Genomic DNA, 16,710 nt, shown 5'->3' with positions numbered 1-16,710 from the left:
TAGGGCATGGCTAACATTGTGTCAGGGTGAAGGTCAGTGAAGGTGAAGGAGTTGAAGATCTGTGAAGATAACTATTGGAATAGTTGCCTATCTATACATGAAAATCACTTAAAATTTTGCCAGAACACAAAGTAGAAGGGAAGCCTAAATGACATGCCAAAGGCCATCATGAATATGGAGGAATGCCCAGCGAGTCTGTATATAATAACCATAAGGAAGGACAAAAGAAGAGATATTCAGACTGCAGGAAGGTAGATGCATCATGATTTGAAAGTGACATTGGGGCACTGAGATAATGTAAATCTATCCCTGGTCACGGCGATCCAGGGGAGTACTGGATCTGAATGTTTTCCTCAGGAGGGTTGCAAGGGAAGTGGTGCTCTAGACGAGAAGGCAGCTTTAATTATAACTTTTTTAAAAGGTAGAAAATGTATTTATTGAAAAGTTTGAGGGCATAGCTGAGTGGGTTCACATAGATAGGAGATGGGTTCCAAAGGGCAAGGTTGAAAAGATTCTAGGCAAGGAAATGAGGAGTGTTGGGAAGAGTAGCAGGGTAGTTGAGGATGGATATACCAGAAATGTAAAGGAGAGCTGTGATTAATTTAGCAGAAAACTATTTGGGCAAACTCAGTTTCACCAGAGAACAAATAGACAAATAATTGCTTGATCCGACTGTACCATATTGTGGAGAAATTTAAGTTGCTGTGCCTATTTTTTATTTCAGCTATTCCAGTGATATTATAGAGTGGAAGTGAATTATGGATTAAAAAGTACAAGGGTAGTACTATTTCCTCAAATTTTGAAGAAAACAAAACCAAAAATGCATACAAACTTGTAAAACAATGTAGTAGTATAACGCCCAAAACAGAGACTAGACTATTATTTGTTTTAGAAAAGATCAGTTTCTTGATCAAAATATTAATTGGCCAACTTCTTTTGAAAAAATTATGTTATCAAATTATATTACCACCAGAGGGACATATAGTTTAAGTAGTAATAAAAGATAATAGGGTCATGAAGCGTATGGGATGGAATTTTCTCAGCTCCCTGCCATTGAGAAGACCAGAGCAAAAATTGGAATGCAAAAAGATAACTTTAAAAAGCTAAAATAAAATTTTTATTTATTGGAAATATACAGAAAAGTACAAAAATTGTTATCACCCAGCTCAGTTGTCACAAAGTGGCAGGTATAACTTGTACCTGGTAAGTACTAGTTAATAATTTCCATCCAAGAAGTCACAGATCTTCAGAACAAAACTGTGTGAGAACACAGTGGTCTGAAAAGGAGGTGGCCTTTAGGATCTGGAGACAAGATTGTAGGCAACCGGATTAAGGCAACATAGTGTTCTGTGGCCAAGAAGCATGGATAAAATTAAAAATTTTGATAAGACTTTGATAAAGTTTAAAATGAGTTTCTCTTGTTTCCTTAAAAAATAATCCTTCTTCAATGAGTCATGGGATATCAGTTTTTTTGCAGAGTCCCATAGAACACTGGAAGTAATGCTTGACAAATGCTCCATTCCACTGGTACATTTTCTTTAACAAAAGAAAATTTTCATTTACTTGCCTGTTTCTATAATGCCAAGCATTTTTCTTTTAGCTACTAATTTCTTGAAAGTCACCTTTTAACCCCAAACTATGGAATCATCTTCAAACCAAATCCTCTGTTGAAGAACCAAGCAAGGGAAAACACGGGGTTTCCAAAGAGAGTTAAAAAGGTGTGTAACGAAAGGTTTCTAGAGGGGTGGTGATCATAAAAACATCATTCGCTCTGTTTCCTCTGTTTTCCTTAGGGGATTCAGGTTTCATTCGTGTGTGTAATAAGCCAGTTCAGACTGTGTGGCAATTGTGTATCAGAGGAGTCACAGTAGGGAGTTTTCAGATCACTGTGAATGGAGTGTCCACTCTCACTGCTCCACTGAGAATAACTCTTGATCGAGTCACCCCGGAATTTCTGAGCTGTAAAATCAATAGGACCTCTCAAAGGTCTGCACACTGCCCATCACTCCAGTGATCTTGTGGCCTCCTCTGGCCTTGGTGACAACATGGTCAGCTTTTTCCTCCCACTCCTTGATCATTTCTTCTCACTTTTTTCCCCAGTAATTCCTGTGTATCTTGTTTATTCTGTTATTATATGGGACTACTTATAGTTTTTTAATATCAAAGTTATTTAAGATTCTCTTCCTTTGTATGTTGTGTTTGTGTTGTTGTTTGCTGGGAATGACTTGTCCCCCACTTTACACCCACACAAACCCCATCTTTTCTTTCAAGATCCTGCTCCACACTGGGCATCCTCCCCGCCCCCACCCCCACCGCAAGATGGTCTCTTTGCAGGATGGCCTTCTGTCCGTGTCAACAGTAATTTCAGTATTTTATATTTGTTTTATAAACTATCGAGGCTGTGACTCAAATGGAAAGAGAGAAAGCAAAGCCAAATCTGGAGAACCTGCCAAGGTAGCAGGCAGAAGAAAAGGTTAAGGAAGCCAAACTGGGGGTCATAGGGGTGGCGGGGGTGATGGTGGGTGGGGCTTGCTACAGACTGGGGGAAGGAGCAGGTCTAGAGAAATGCCTAAGGAAGAAAACAAGGAACTTTCATCAGTTTTTGCAGGGACCAGTCACATTTAGAGATAAAGAGAGGAAGGAGTAGTATAATGGGGAAGATTTCCCAGGAAATCTTTCTCAGAAAATCTTTCAAAATTCAATACGGTTAAAGGAAATCCTGACTGGGGAGGGGGAAGATATTCTTTCAGTCCCAAGATTTTCTGAGTCATCATGATAACGCTGTATTTGGGAAACCTCAAACCAGCCTCCACTTTTTTCCTCCTCACATTCAATGAGTCACGATGTTTCTGCCACAAGAACAGAATCTGCCTCTACAGAGGTCAGCTGTCACCTTCCAGTTACCACTCTGTGTGTGTGGCATCTGTCCTCATGCTGTTCCACCCTCCCTGGCATCTGACCCTGGTGGCCTCCTCCGCGAAGCCATCTTCTCCCTCACGCCATGCCCGACCCCTCCAGCCCCCGCCGTTCGCTCTTTCCAATGCCCTTCACTTCATGAGCTTCTCTTCTCCCTTTTACTTTCTCTAAATACACACGAAGACTTCCTCCTTGGAAAAAATTCCCTCAGTGACTCCATCCATTTTCACACCTTCAGCCATTTTTTATTCAGGAAACACTTCAGTTGCTGGCTGTGACCGCTCTCTTAAGTTCCAGACCTACTCTAACGACAACACATTAGACCTTTCAACCTGAATGCTTTGTGGGAAGCTCAGTCCTAATGTCCGCCATCAGAGGTGAATATTCCCACATAACTGCTCTTCTTGATAATTCTCTGCCGGGGTTCTAAAGGCAAGATTTTCCCGCAACTCTACAGTGCCTTATATTCTTCTTGATTAACCTGTTATCCATGTTTTTTGCCTCCGTTTCTATAAAACGCCCTCTGTCCATGTCACTCTACTGTTCCCACCAGTCTCTGTTCTTCCCTCTGGGTAAGCAAGCTTCACCTCCTTCACAGACTTCTGGTCTTATATCACTTATTCAGATTAACATGGCTTGATTGTCTGCTCTGAGCCAGGCATTGAGAAAGGTAATGAGTCAGGGTTCTCAACTCTTCTTTAAAAACAAAATTAAACAAACGCCTGGACATGTGCTTCAGAGATTCCAAATGAATTGGTCTAGGGTGGGGCTTGGACATTAGTATTTTTCAAACTCCCCAAATGAATTTGACATTTAGCCAGAGTTGAGAACTACAGACTCTATTACATGTAAAATTAAAAGTGATAAGTGCCATGAAGAAAATGAACAGGGAACTTTGAGAGAAAGGATATAGTAGGACAATGTGTATGAAACCCCAAGTCTCTCCAAAGGAGTAATATTTAATGTGGATTTTTAAGGATGAGTATAGTTTGGCCAGGCAAGTAAGCAGATGAGAAGAAAAACATTTTTGATGAATTTGAGTCATGAAAGAGCCTGCCTGGCATGCCTTGAGGAAATAAAAGCAAGCCAGTGTGGATAGCATGTGGTGAGGGACGGGAAGAGTGACTTAAATGAGGTTGGAACCCAAAAAAGGTTTTCTTAGGAGCATTGAAAAGCCATGTATAGTATTTTAGAGACAAAAACAATTTCTAAATTTGTAACTTTACTCCGGTTTCCCTGTAGAGGGTAACAGGAGTTCAAAACAGAGCAGATGGAGGGAGACTAAATATAAGTTTGAAGTTGGATAAAGGTGGTGACCACAGATATTAATAGAAGTTTACAGATTGGATATATATTTTGAAAGAAGAATTAATAGAATTTGTTGGTGGAGTGGCTGTAAGCAATGAGGGAAGATCACTCATCATCAAGGGTGTTTCTCAGGTTTTTGGGTTAAGATATTGAGAGCTGATGATGCCATTTACCTTTTTTTTTTTTATAATAGACTTTGTTTTAGGGCAGTTTTAGGTTTGCAGCAAAATCGAGCAGAAGGGTTTTCATGTTCCTCGTGGTTTTACACATTTCTTTATCTACTTTTGCCTTTTCTGGGTGTTTATATAAACACAATTTGCGGTATGTGGTATTGCATCTAACTTCCTTTGTTTTTCATAATCTTTTTGAGATTTTTCAATGTGATAGCATATATCAGTATTTAATTTCTTTTTATTATGGAATGGATAACTACATTGTTAATTTATTAACCTATTGATAAACATTTGGATTATATCCAGTTTTTGGCATCTATGAATAATGCTACTATAAATATTTGCATGCAAGCCTTTGTGTGGACATATATTTTCATATCCCTTGTCTGGATTCCCAGGAATGGGATTGTTGTATTATATGTGAAGCATGTATTCAACTTTTTAAAAATTGGCCTTTTTTTTTTTTTGAGCAAAGTTAGGTTCATAGCAAATTTGAGCCAGAAGTTGCCGTATAAAATAATTTCTTCATATCCTCAGATTCTGCATCTGTAGATTCAACCAACCATGGATTCAAGTACTCAAAAAAAATTCCTTAAAGTTCATAAAAAGCAAAACTTGAATTAGCTGTGCACAGGCAACTGTTTACATAACATTTACATTATGTTAGGCATTGTAAGTGCCGTAGAGATGATTTGACATATGATTGTGTATGTGTGCAGCTTACATGCAAATACTCCACCATTTTATATAAGGGATCTGAGCATTTTTGGATTTTGATAGCTGCAGGATTGGGGAGGCAGATCTTGGAACCAATCTTCTAAGGACACCAAGGAATGACTGTACTCTCTACCCCCTCCCACCTCAGTTCGGTTCAGTTGCTCAGTCGTGTCCGACTCTTTGCGACCCCATGGACTGCATCATACGGCTTCCCTGTCCATCACCAACCCCCTGAGCCTACTCAGACTCATGTCCATCGAGTTGGTGCTGCCATCCAACCATCTCATCCTCTGTCATCCCCTTCTCCTCCTGCCTTCAATCTTTCCCAGCATCAGGGTCTTTTCCAGTGAGTCAGTTCTTCACATCAGGTGGCCAAAGTATAGGAGTTTCAGCTTCAGCATCAGTCCTTCCAATGAATATTTGGGATTGATTTCCTTTAGGATTGACTGGTTGGATCTCCTTGCAGTCCAAGGGACTCTCAAGAGCCTTCTTCATCACCACACTTGAAAATCATCAATTCTTTGACGCTCAGCTTTGTTTATAGTCCAACTCTCACATCCATACATGACTACTGGAAAAACCATAGCTTTGACTAGATGGACCTTTGTTGGTAAAGTAATGTCTCTGCTTTTTAATATGCTGTCTAGGTTGGTCATAGCTTTTCTTCCAAGGAGCAAGCATCTTTTAATGTCATGGCTGCAGTCACCACCTGCAGTAATTTTGGAGCCCAAGAAAATTGTTTCCATTGTTTCCCCATCTATTTGCCATGAAGTGATGGGACCTGATGCCATGATCTTAGTTTTCTGAATGTTGAGTTTTAAGCCAACTTTTTCACTCTCCTCTTTCACTTTCATCAAGAGGCTCTTTGGTTCTTATTCACTTTCTGCCATAAGGGTGGTGTCACATCATTGTCACCAGACTCCATAATGAGAGTTCACTCTGTGTTGCATATTCTCCTCCACTCTCATCTTGCTAGTGTGGTTTCTGAAGAAAAATTGGATGTAATTCTTATCTTTGTGCCTTTGTTAAGTGAGATGTTTATCCGCTCTACCTTTTATAAGGTTTTTTATCTTTGATTTTATTGTCATGTGAATATGATACACCCACCTGGGTGTAGGGTCTTAAGGGATTTTTGTTTATTTTGTTTGGCATTTATGTTGCTTGGTGTTCTCTGAGCTTCTTGGGTATGTGATTTGGTGTCTGACACTAATATGGGGGAAATCCTCAGTCATTGTTTCTTCAAATAATTCTTCTGTTCCTTTCTTTCTTTCCTTTATTCTTCTTTTGCTTTTTGGAAGTTTCTCCTGAAATATGCTGTAGGTCAGAAATCTTTCCTCAGCCTTGCCTAGTCTACAAATAAATCCATCAAGGCATTCTTCATTTCTGTTACAATGTTGTTGATCACTGGCATTTCTGTTTGATTCCTACTTAGAATGTCCCTATCTCTGCCAGCATTGCCCATCTGTTCCTGCATGCTGCCTACTTTATGTGTTCAATGCCTTCACTTATTAATCACAATTGTTTGAAATTCCTGGTCTGACACTTCCAATACCCTTGCCGTGTTAGAGTCTGGTTTTGACGCTTGCTCTGTCTCTTTAAACTGTGTTTTTTGCCTCTGTTCCCACTGGGTCTGTTTCTATAGGCTTTGTGTGCCAGAAGGTCCTGCTTCATACTTCCTTCTGAGCTTGCTTTCTACAGGAGAATGCAAAAATCAAGAGATTCCCATTCTATGTAGCATTAAGTGCAGTCTTGCAGCCTTCTAGAATTTGGTCCTGATTTATCTTCACGGGCTCATTTCTGACTATGGCTTCATGCATAAATTGCCAAAGTAATGTTCATTGAACACGTGCTCTATGTTTTTTGCCATATGTCTTTATTTTTAGCATTCCCTTAGCCTGGAATACTTTTTTCCTTTTATTATTATGAAAATTCTACTTATCTTTAGAACAAATTCAGATCCTCTTTCCACAGGGTTTTCTAAAGGATACATACCTTTACCATAATCTTTGGTGTATACTTCTTTACAAGTTATTAGAGGATACTTACCACAGGCTAGTTATGTTATTATCAGTAACAAAATTGTTTTTCTAATCCCTCCCACCTCCTCCACCCAAGAACAGCTTGATGGGAGTGATCATTTTTTATTCATCTCTGTACCCACCTGAGATCCAGCAAAGTGTTTCTAAAGTTAGTAGATGCTCTATATTTATTGAACTGAATTAGTATATCAAGAATGTTTTCTTTTTAAAATTTCTTCATTTTAATCAACATTTCATGAGAATATTTTAACATATGATAATAATGACTAGGATATCCTAATGATTCATAGAAACCATTTGTTAACTAATAAAGCCAGCTATAGCTGGGATCAGCATTTAACGTGACATGACCCTTCTTTCTTTTGACTGAAGACATTTAAACATTTTATTTCTTAATAGAGTGAAAGACGAGAAAGAGCATTTGTAGGAGTAATACTTTTTTAAAAAGAAATATTGCCTTGGATAGATAAGAACTATTCCAAATATATTCTCTGTGAATCCCTAGTGTTTCCATGAAATTGTTATTCCTTCTGCAGTGCTGTATTGAGGGTTAACATGACTATTGTCTGTATCTGAGAAATGACTATGTTTCCTTTTTGTTCTCAGAAAGAGTAATTGAATGTAGAATATCTTACTAAATGCTGGCCTGTGACAGTGTTAACACTCTTGACTATCTCTTAATGGCAGGGCAATTGTTTGCTGAGTGGGAGTTTTATAAATCCCCTGGCACTAGTATGTCCCGATAATTATGATGAAGTGCATTGGTCAGTGTTGATTCAGTAGTCCCCACCCTGGAAGATATTTCATTCACAGTTCCCTGGCCCACTTCCACTTTTCCAGTTATTAGAGACCTTTACTACTCTTCTGCGTGCTTGCCTAAATTATTTTTTGAAATCATATTTTACAGAAACTTAGAACCCACACAAATTTTAGACAGTCTTCCATTTAGAACAGTTCATCTCTCATGGTATTCACAGAATCTAGTTAATGGGGCAAGAAAATACTCTTTTAAGATCTTTTTTAAAATTGAAGTATAATAAAATTTACAATGTTGTGTTAGTATCAAGTGTACAGCAAAATGATTCAGTTATACATATATGTATATATATATTCTTTTTCAGATACTTTTCCATTATAGGTTATTACAAGATATTGAGGAGAACTACATTCAATATTTTACAATAACCAATAAGGGAAAAGAATCGGAAAAAGAATATACATATGTATGTATGTACATATGTATGTATAACTGAACCACTTTACACTTGAAACTAATGCAGCATTGTATATCAACTACACTTCAATAAAAATAATTAAAAAAAAAAGAAATTGAGTATACTGTGCTATAAGGTAGCTCCTTATTTGCCTATTTTATATATAGTATTGTATATATGAAAAAATACTTTTCAATTTTGTTTTTTTATGGCAATCAGTGGCTCCTGTTTGCTATGTAATTGTCATTTGCAGAAGTAAAAGTTAAATTCTCCCACCTACCCTGTAGAGTTCTTCATGCCTGGAATAAGCAGTTACTCTGAAGGAAATAGCAACCCACTCCAGTATTCTTGCCTGGAAAATTCTATGGATGGAGGAGCCTGGCAAGCTATAGTTCATGGGGTCGCAAAGAGTCAGACACAACTGAATGATTTCACTCACTTTTGAAATCATGAGAAATCACTGTTTCTCATCTGATAAAAATCTCAAATTGAAGCACTAGTATCTCTGCTATGGGAATTATAGGTGTATGTGGTCTGGTTACAAATTCTTTTTATTTTTCAGAAACTTGTTTTAAAAGTAAACCTCAATAGCAAGGAGAAGAGAAAAAAATTAGACAATGGCTTCCTCCAGGCAATTACAAAATAAAGGTCAGCATATGAGTGGAAAATGACCATAAAAACATTTTTCATGAAATACAGCAGTAGATTTGCCAAATATAACAACTATATCCATTTGCTTTCAAATCAATTGCATTTTTAAAGTACTTTCCTTTAGAATACTTTGGTGTGAGGATAGAAACTGAGGAGAGCCAACTGATAGATTGTTAAAAATATGGAATGGTTCAAAATATTAATGTAATGCTAAGGGTGACTGGGTAACAAATGGTACATTTGCTCGTTGTTCAACCTGACATAATTAATATTCCAGGTCATGCTTAAGTTCCCATGATGGAGGGTCTGAAGGGGGAAATTCAAGAAAAATATATATCTATTATATAACTCATTGCCTTTTTTTCCCTTTCCTTTTGACGAGTCAGAATCATAGCCTTTAAAAAAAAAAAAATCAGTGCTTTCACACCTCATTTGCCGTATTCACCACTGGGCCACCAGTCAGCAGCCAGGCCTGATCCAGGGAGGTCAGTAAGAAGCTATTAGCAGCGTCCTCTCCTGAGATTTCTTGGGTCTTATTGAGTTGAATGTTAGCATGACAGTACTGCAAATAACTCAGTTGTAGGCTTCTTTTTTTTTCAAACAGTTAGCACAGATTTCCCAATAGTGTTGGTCACTCTAGAAAATTATTGCTGAAAATGAAGTCCCCAAAGCAAGCTTGGCAGTAGCCCTTCTAAGTTGTGAAAAATGTGAAAACGGAAAAATATGTCATAGTCCCTGAGGATTAACTTTTTACTTATTACTGTGACTCATAGTAATATTTTTTTTTAAAAATCCACAACAAACCCTTAGTCACAAAGTGTCTTGCAAGTTAATGACATATAGCCGTCGAGACTGTAGTTAAGGCTGTTTTATTTACTTAAAGAAAATAATAATTAAATGAATACTGTATTAATATAAATAGGGTATCTCCTTGGTATAGGGGTTGGGGGGGTTGGACCATTTTCATTGACAAAAGTTAGGCAAATGTATTAAATTAATTTCTAAACTACTGACACCTTGAAGATTTTAAATGATACATTTTCCATTCAATTAAAATATATTTTCTATCTATATATGATTGAAATTGCAAAGAGAATACACATGAGGAGGTCTCCATATAGGTTGCAAAATATAATCTAAGAAAGCTATCATGTCTACTGATCTATTTGCATTTCCCATCTAGCCTATGTATACACGTGCATGCAAATGTGAAGGAGATCAAAGATTTCTAATGGGGTAAAGTTAACAGTGGGTTGCTGTTATTCAGGTAGATAGATATTTTTAAGTGATACATTATAATCTAGTTACATTGTATGCATTTTACCATTTTAATCTCTAAGATTATGGAAATGATAAGCTAACAGACTTCAGTTAACTAGATCATCACAAAACAGAATTCTGTTCTCTTGTATGTCTTTCATAAACTATGAAGATTTAATTCTGCTTTATGTCAGACTAGTCTTTTTAGTCTATTTAGTCTTTTTATACTATTATATCAAATATAATAGTATAGTATTTATTGTTATTTCTCATTACAATTGATACATAGTCTCATCTTAGAAAATCACCCAAAAAATCATATTAAAATTACCATCCACTTAAAAGTTACTATCCACTGAAAGCTATTTTGAATACATGTATGTATAGATTTTCTGATATTGGCATCATTAAAAATATCTGCTTATGTGTCCACCTTGTTTTGTATTTAGTATTATAGTCAGAATATGTTAACATGGCATTAAAAATAGCTTATACAATGCCTATAATGTTTTCAATACTTTCTTTCTTGTATGAATTATACAGGGAAAAATTCTCAAAGAAGAGTCAATTCAAAACATTTTAAAAATAGATAAATATTAACTTTTTTCTTAGCATAGAAAAAATTGAGTTGTAGGTGACTCAATAGGTCCAGAATTATTTGGTTCTAGATCACAGTGTATTCAAAAGCAAACTGGAACTGAAGTGTTAAGAAAGGTGAAAAGGATATAATCTAAAACTTTTAAAAGAAGTCAGTAAGACTTTGAAATAAACTTGAATTTTACTAAGATATTTATGTGGCTTGGGAAAGTAAAAGTAAAATAGACTTCATGGGCCTTTCTTAACAGTGCCTTGTTTCTCTTGATAAGCATTTAGCATTCATTTTTTGAGTGTCAAGCACTTTGGTAGGCCCTGGAGATGCAAAAATATCTAAAACAGAGTCCCTGTGTTCCAGCTGCTTGCTTAGGGGAAACCGAGGCACACAAAGATAATTATGAAACAATGTGATAGGCACTATCCCCAAGCAATTAAGGAAGCACTGGGGATAGGACATGAAACCTAGTCTGAGTTGATACTGTTGTTGTTGTTTGTCACCAAGTCATGTCCAACTCTTTGCAACCCAGTGGACTGCAGCATGCCAGGCTTCCCTGTCCTTCACCATCTCCCAGAGTTTGTTCGAGTTTATGTACCACTCCTTGGCTCTCTCTCTGTCCTTTTCTGAATACACTGGCTGATACTTTGACAAGCCAATCTGTGGGAAAAGTGACCCTATCATGGCTTGATAATTCCCTTCCTTTGGTATTAGTTAGTCAGGTCAGTCATGTCTGACTATTTGTGACCCCATGGACTGCAACACGCTAGGCTTTTCTGTCCGTCATCAACTCCTGGAGCTTGCTCAAATTCATGTCCATCGAGTCGGTGATGCCATCGAAACATCTCATTTTCTGTCGTCCCCTTCTCCTCCTGCCTTCAATCTTTCCCAGCATCAGAGTCTAGAGTTTTCTCCAACATCACAGTTCAAAATTAGATAGAGGTTAATATGGGCTAAGCATCCTCATGTTTATGCAGGAGATGCAGGTTTGATCCCTGGGTCAGGAAGATTCCCTGGAGTAGAAAATGGCAACCCACTCCAGTATTCTTGCCTGGAAAACTCCATGGACAGAGGAACCTGGCGGGTTATAGTCCATGTGGACACGACTGAACACACACACACACACACACACACACACAGAGGTTAATACTTACTGAAGAGTTAGACTGGAAATATAAAATAAAATATATTTTATTTTATGAAATACAAAAATATCCTATTCCCCAGGATAGCTCTTCAAAGGCAACTACTGTAGTTAATCATACTACTTTAGACTTGCTTATTCTGAAGAGGTAAATATAACAACTAGAAATATTTATGAATCTGATGGTGGCTTAAGAGAAAAGCACATTTTTAGGAAAAACAGGCTAAATTTATACATTCTTTATGTTGAATGTCTACAGAACAACCAAATAAGTCATTCTGTCCTTTAAACTATAGGTTTTTTTTCCCATGAATATGCATTTGTATATATGAAAGGAGTAAAAACTATAGCTCTATAAGGTTTGTGTATTCAAACATCATTGACTTTTCAGAAGATGGAGTATAAACTTGAATTTAACCTTTATTCCATGTACATCTATGGAACCACTATTGCGTTAACAGGAACTGTATTAAATAAGTGTTGACTATTTTGATGCAGAGTGAGACAAGGCCAGTCATAAAACAATAAGGGTAATGTTACATTATAGAACCATGTGGATACAACTCATTAAATAAAGGATGTATACATATAGCTGATCCACTTTGTTGTACAGCAGAAACTAACACAATATTGTAAAGCAATTATATTACAATAATAAAAAAATAGGACGTTATTTTGAATGATTATATACATAAACACAAACACACACACATATATATACACATATATGTACATGCATATGTAGTTTTACATATATACCATTTAGATTATTATTTTAAAGAACTTAAAATGACTACCATTAGTTAGGTTGTATAATGAATAATCATTCAAATAATCAAATATTTATTAAGTTCATACTTTGTACCTGAAACTGGTTCAAACATTATATATTTGAGTTTGTGTGTGAATGTATGACTTCTAGAGATGGTTAAATATACATATACATAGTAAATGGTTAGAAAAACAACATGAATGCCTTAAGGTCCTTCTGTTTTTTTCTCAGGTACAATTATGTCAAATATGTCATGTGTGGCAGAAACTATAGCTCAGTTGTTCTTAGTGTATTTAGTTTTCAACCATGAATAGTTCCGAAACTGTTGGCCTGGAGACAAAGGATCTTTTGAAATCTCTTTAGACAAATTGGACTTCCCTGTGGTTCAGAAGGTAAAGAATCTGCCCGCAATGCAAGAGACTTGGGTTTGATCCCTAGATCAGGAAGATCCCCTGGAAATGGACTGGCAATCCACTCCAGTATTCTTGCCTGGAGAATCCCATGGACAAAGAAGTGTGGTGGGGTCCCAACGAGTCCAACACTGAGCAACTGAGCTACTGAGCGACTAACACTTCTTTTTTTCATTTATTTTTATTAGTTGAAGGCTAATTACTTTACAATATTGTAGTGGTTTTTGCCTTACATTGACATGACTCGGCCATGGATTTACATGTGTTATCCATCCTGAGCCCCGCTCCCACCTCCCTCCCCATCCCATCCCTCTGGGTCTTTCTTTCACTTAGATGAATCTGAAGTCCATCTCTTCTGTAGTTTAAAATAGTCAACTTTGTCTGGTTACAACTTTATCTTCCCTTTATTTTATGTGAAGATGAAAGATAAAATCAAAATGATGTGGTTCTGCTTTAGATTCCAGGAATATATAATTCACCGTTCAGAAAAGATCCTGACCCATGGGAGCTGAGGCTCCAGAAGGCGAAGCCTCTGACGCACCGAGGCCCTAAGGTGAAGCGGAAGCCCTGCGTCAGCGTTAGCAACTGGCTGGCCTGCACCAGCGCCCGGTCCTTTCCTCGGTCTGGAATTCTGCCCCCTATTGACCGGAAACGCTGTCAGGTACTCATTATCTTACCTAGGAATTGTCCCAGTGATCGTATTCTTTCTGTGTGTGGGTTTTTTTTTTGTTGTTGTTTGTTTGTTTGTTTGTTTTAGTTATTGTGTTTTGTTTTGTCTTTGTGAATAGAAAGGAAAATTATTTTTTTCTGAATAATTTTTTTTTTTTTTGGCCATGACGTGCAGCTTGTGGCATCTTATTTCCTGATCAGGGATTGACCCTGGGCCCTTGGCAGTGATACCACTGAGTCCTAGCCACCGGACTGCCAGATAATTCCCCCAAATCTAATTTTAAATAATAAAAATGAAGTGCATTTTAAATATATACCAAAGAACTCTTCAAATGTTTCCTTGGTACTGAATTTTATTGTTCTGACTGTGGAAATAACACATAGAATTTGGGGCTAGGATGTATCTTTTTTTATGTGACAATACTGTGGTAATGGCATTTGTTATAACGTGTTGTTGCTAGTAAAATCCTATATATTATCAGCCTCTCATCGGGTGGTTCTTGTAGATGTGTGCATACCAAGTTGCTTCAGTCATGGCCAACTTTATGCAACCCTATGACCTAGGAACCTGCCAAACTCCTCTGTCCATGGGTCTCTCCAGGCAAGAATACTGGAGTGGGTTGTCATGCCCTCCGCCAGGGGATGTTCCTGACCCAGGAATCGAATCCATGTCTCCTGCCTCTTCTGCGTTCCAGGTGGATTCTTTACTGCTGAGCCGCTGGGAAGCCTGGTGGTTCATGTAATCATATATAATTATCAACCTAATTTGGATGGGAGTCACTGAAAAAGTGTAACTTGGAGAATTAAACTATGGATTAGGTAGGATATAGCAGGATCAGTCAAGGACTTTCTAGGTCTATGGAATGGGGTGAGTTTTGATGATTGTCACTGTCCGGAAAGTCCCAGAGAACACCACTTCTGTTGCCATTCCCCGCCCCCACCACTATTTAAACTGGACTAGACAACTGCCACCAGGAAGCACCCACCCGGAAGTGGACTGACTCTGGTTCATCCAGCCAGGCTTCCAGAACTGCTACCGACTTGCCCCTGTGTATCGATCGCTGTACAAGTTACTGCAAAGTCTGATGGCATCAACCAACACACACGTTTCTTTTCTCAGTTTCTGTGGGTCAGCGTTGCAGGCACAGCTTAGGTGAGTGCCTCTGACTGAAGACCTCTCATGAAGCTGCAGTCAGGGTGTCAGCTGGGGCCGTAATTTCGTATCAGAGCTCGGCAGCGGGTGGGAGGCGAGGAGGGTGGGGAGATCCGCTCCCAGGGTCACTCACAGGGTTCGTGGTTGTTTTCCCGTCTCTCCTCACTCACTCCTACAGCGCTCCCTTCCCTGGAGATCACAGGTGGGGCTGGAAGTGCCAGTCTGCCAATCACTTGGTCTTTCTGGTGACCGGTGTCATCCGGAGGCTGAGAGACTTAGGGGCTCCAGCCTAAGTCATCGTATTAGCATAAACTTAGGTGTAATCTTGCCATGAGCAACAAAAGATATTCCTGTCATTGGGAAATTGCAAAGATTTTACGAGCTCTATGCCAGGAACCAGGGACAAAGACCAAATATTTCTTAATGTACCACAGTGGTATATATATGAAGATACATGGAAAATATATATACATTTACATAAAGATATACATTCTTATATATATGGAATACACATCTGTATGGAAGATTTGATTTTATATATGTGTATGTACATACACATATACATATATAGGTATACACACATGTGCACATAATCATAGAATACATTTATCTAACATAAAACAAAATAATTACCCCTGCTAGTAATTTCCTTTCCCTTTCCTTCTTTCCCCATCGCCTTCCTTCTTACCCCTGATTCTCTCCCCCACCCCCATCATACATTCTTTTCCTTCTTTTCCTTCTTTCTCTTATTTTCCTTTCACTTTCTTTCTTCACTCATCTTCTCTTCCCACCTTCTCCCTTATCATCTTTGACTTCTTCTTACTCCCTTCCTTTCTTGCTTCCCCCCCACCCCGCCTTCTTTCCTGTCCTGTTTTCACAGGATGGGAAACCAATTTCCTGTACTTACCTATAATAAAAATGTACATGTGTGACTGGGGACATATGAGATTCTATATGCTACAGTCCAAATAATAATATTTACACTCTGACAGTCTGTCTGTACTTGTGAGGTGAATTTCTTAGATGTATGAGACAATAATAACAAGTTAACTTTTTTTCACTATTATTTAAGCTTCGAGAAAAATGTATAAATATAAGATGACTATAAAGTAATGTGGGTTATTAAAAATATAGACAAATTTATTTGACTTATAATTGGACTCACATTCTCAAATATTGGAGAGTTATAGCTAAGAGTCCAAGAAAACTTGCAGGTTCAGGTTGAATCCTGAATGGTCTACACATTCTAGGATTGAGTATTTGTAAATGAGTACAATGAGAGGAACTGACGTTTGAAGTTTTGTCTGAAATTTGGGATGCCGTCTCACTCCAGGTATGATTGGTACAAGTGATCCCTTGAGGCCTAAAAGAGCCTGTCAACAAAAACCCAAGTCAGTAGAAGCCTTGGCACAAGAGAACCTTGACAGTAGCTGTCAAGTATGCTAACCAGGAAGGTAGTCTATTAAGCTCAAAGGCAAGGTATTAATTGTCTAAGATGTGTACGTATGGACCAGGCACCGAAGCACATAGAAAGATGGACATTTTTAAGATCTGTGGTCCTGAAGATTCTAGTGAATGAGAAAAGAAGAGTGGCTCTATTTTTATTCTAAATTTTGCTTAAGTAAAATCTCTCCTCTTTCATTTCCTAATCTTGTTGGGAAGAGCAAGTTCCAAAGCAAGTAGTGGAATAGGCCT

The 16,710-nt window shown here is 37.9% G+C and overlaps 1 protein-coding gene across 2 annotated transcripts in view; it reads left to right on the top strand.

The window, feature by feature from the left end:
* The window catches only part of SPATA17 (spermatogenesis associated 17), a 217,263-nt gene that overhangs the window by 125,876 nt on the left and 74,677 nt on the right, over positions 1–16,710 (top strand). The window contains exon 7 of one of the 2 annotated variants that reach the window (XM_070474510.1): positions 13,651–13,854. The exons of the other annotated variant lie outside the window; for it this stretch is intronic. Within the exon in view, the coding sequence (XP_070330611.1) occupies positions 13,651–13,854 (204 nt within the window). The remainder of the gene's footprint in view (positions 1–13,650; positions 13,855–16,710) is intronic. 2 annotated transcript variants of the gene reach the window in all.

Source organism: Odocoileus virginianus, chromosome 11 (assembly GCF_023699985.2).
Source record: "Odocoileus virginianus isolate 20LAN1187 ecotype Illinois chromosome 11, Ovbor_1.2, whole genome shotgun sequence".
Taxonomy (NCBI): domain Eukaryota; kingdom Metazoa; phylum Chordata; class Mammalia; order Artiodactyla; family Cervidae; genus Odocoileus; species Odocoileus virginianus.
Note: the sequence above shows the minus strand (reverse complement) of the source record. Positions and strands in the feature narration are given on the sequence as shown.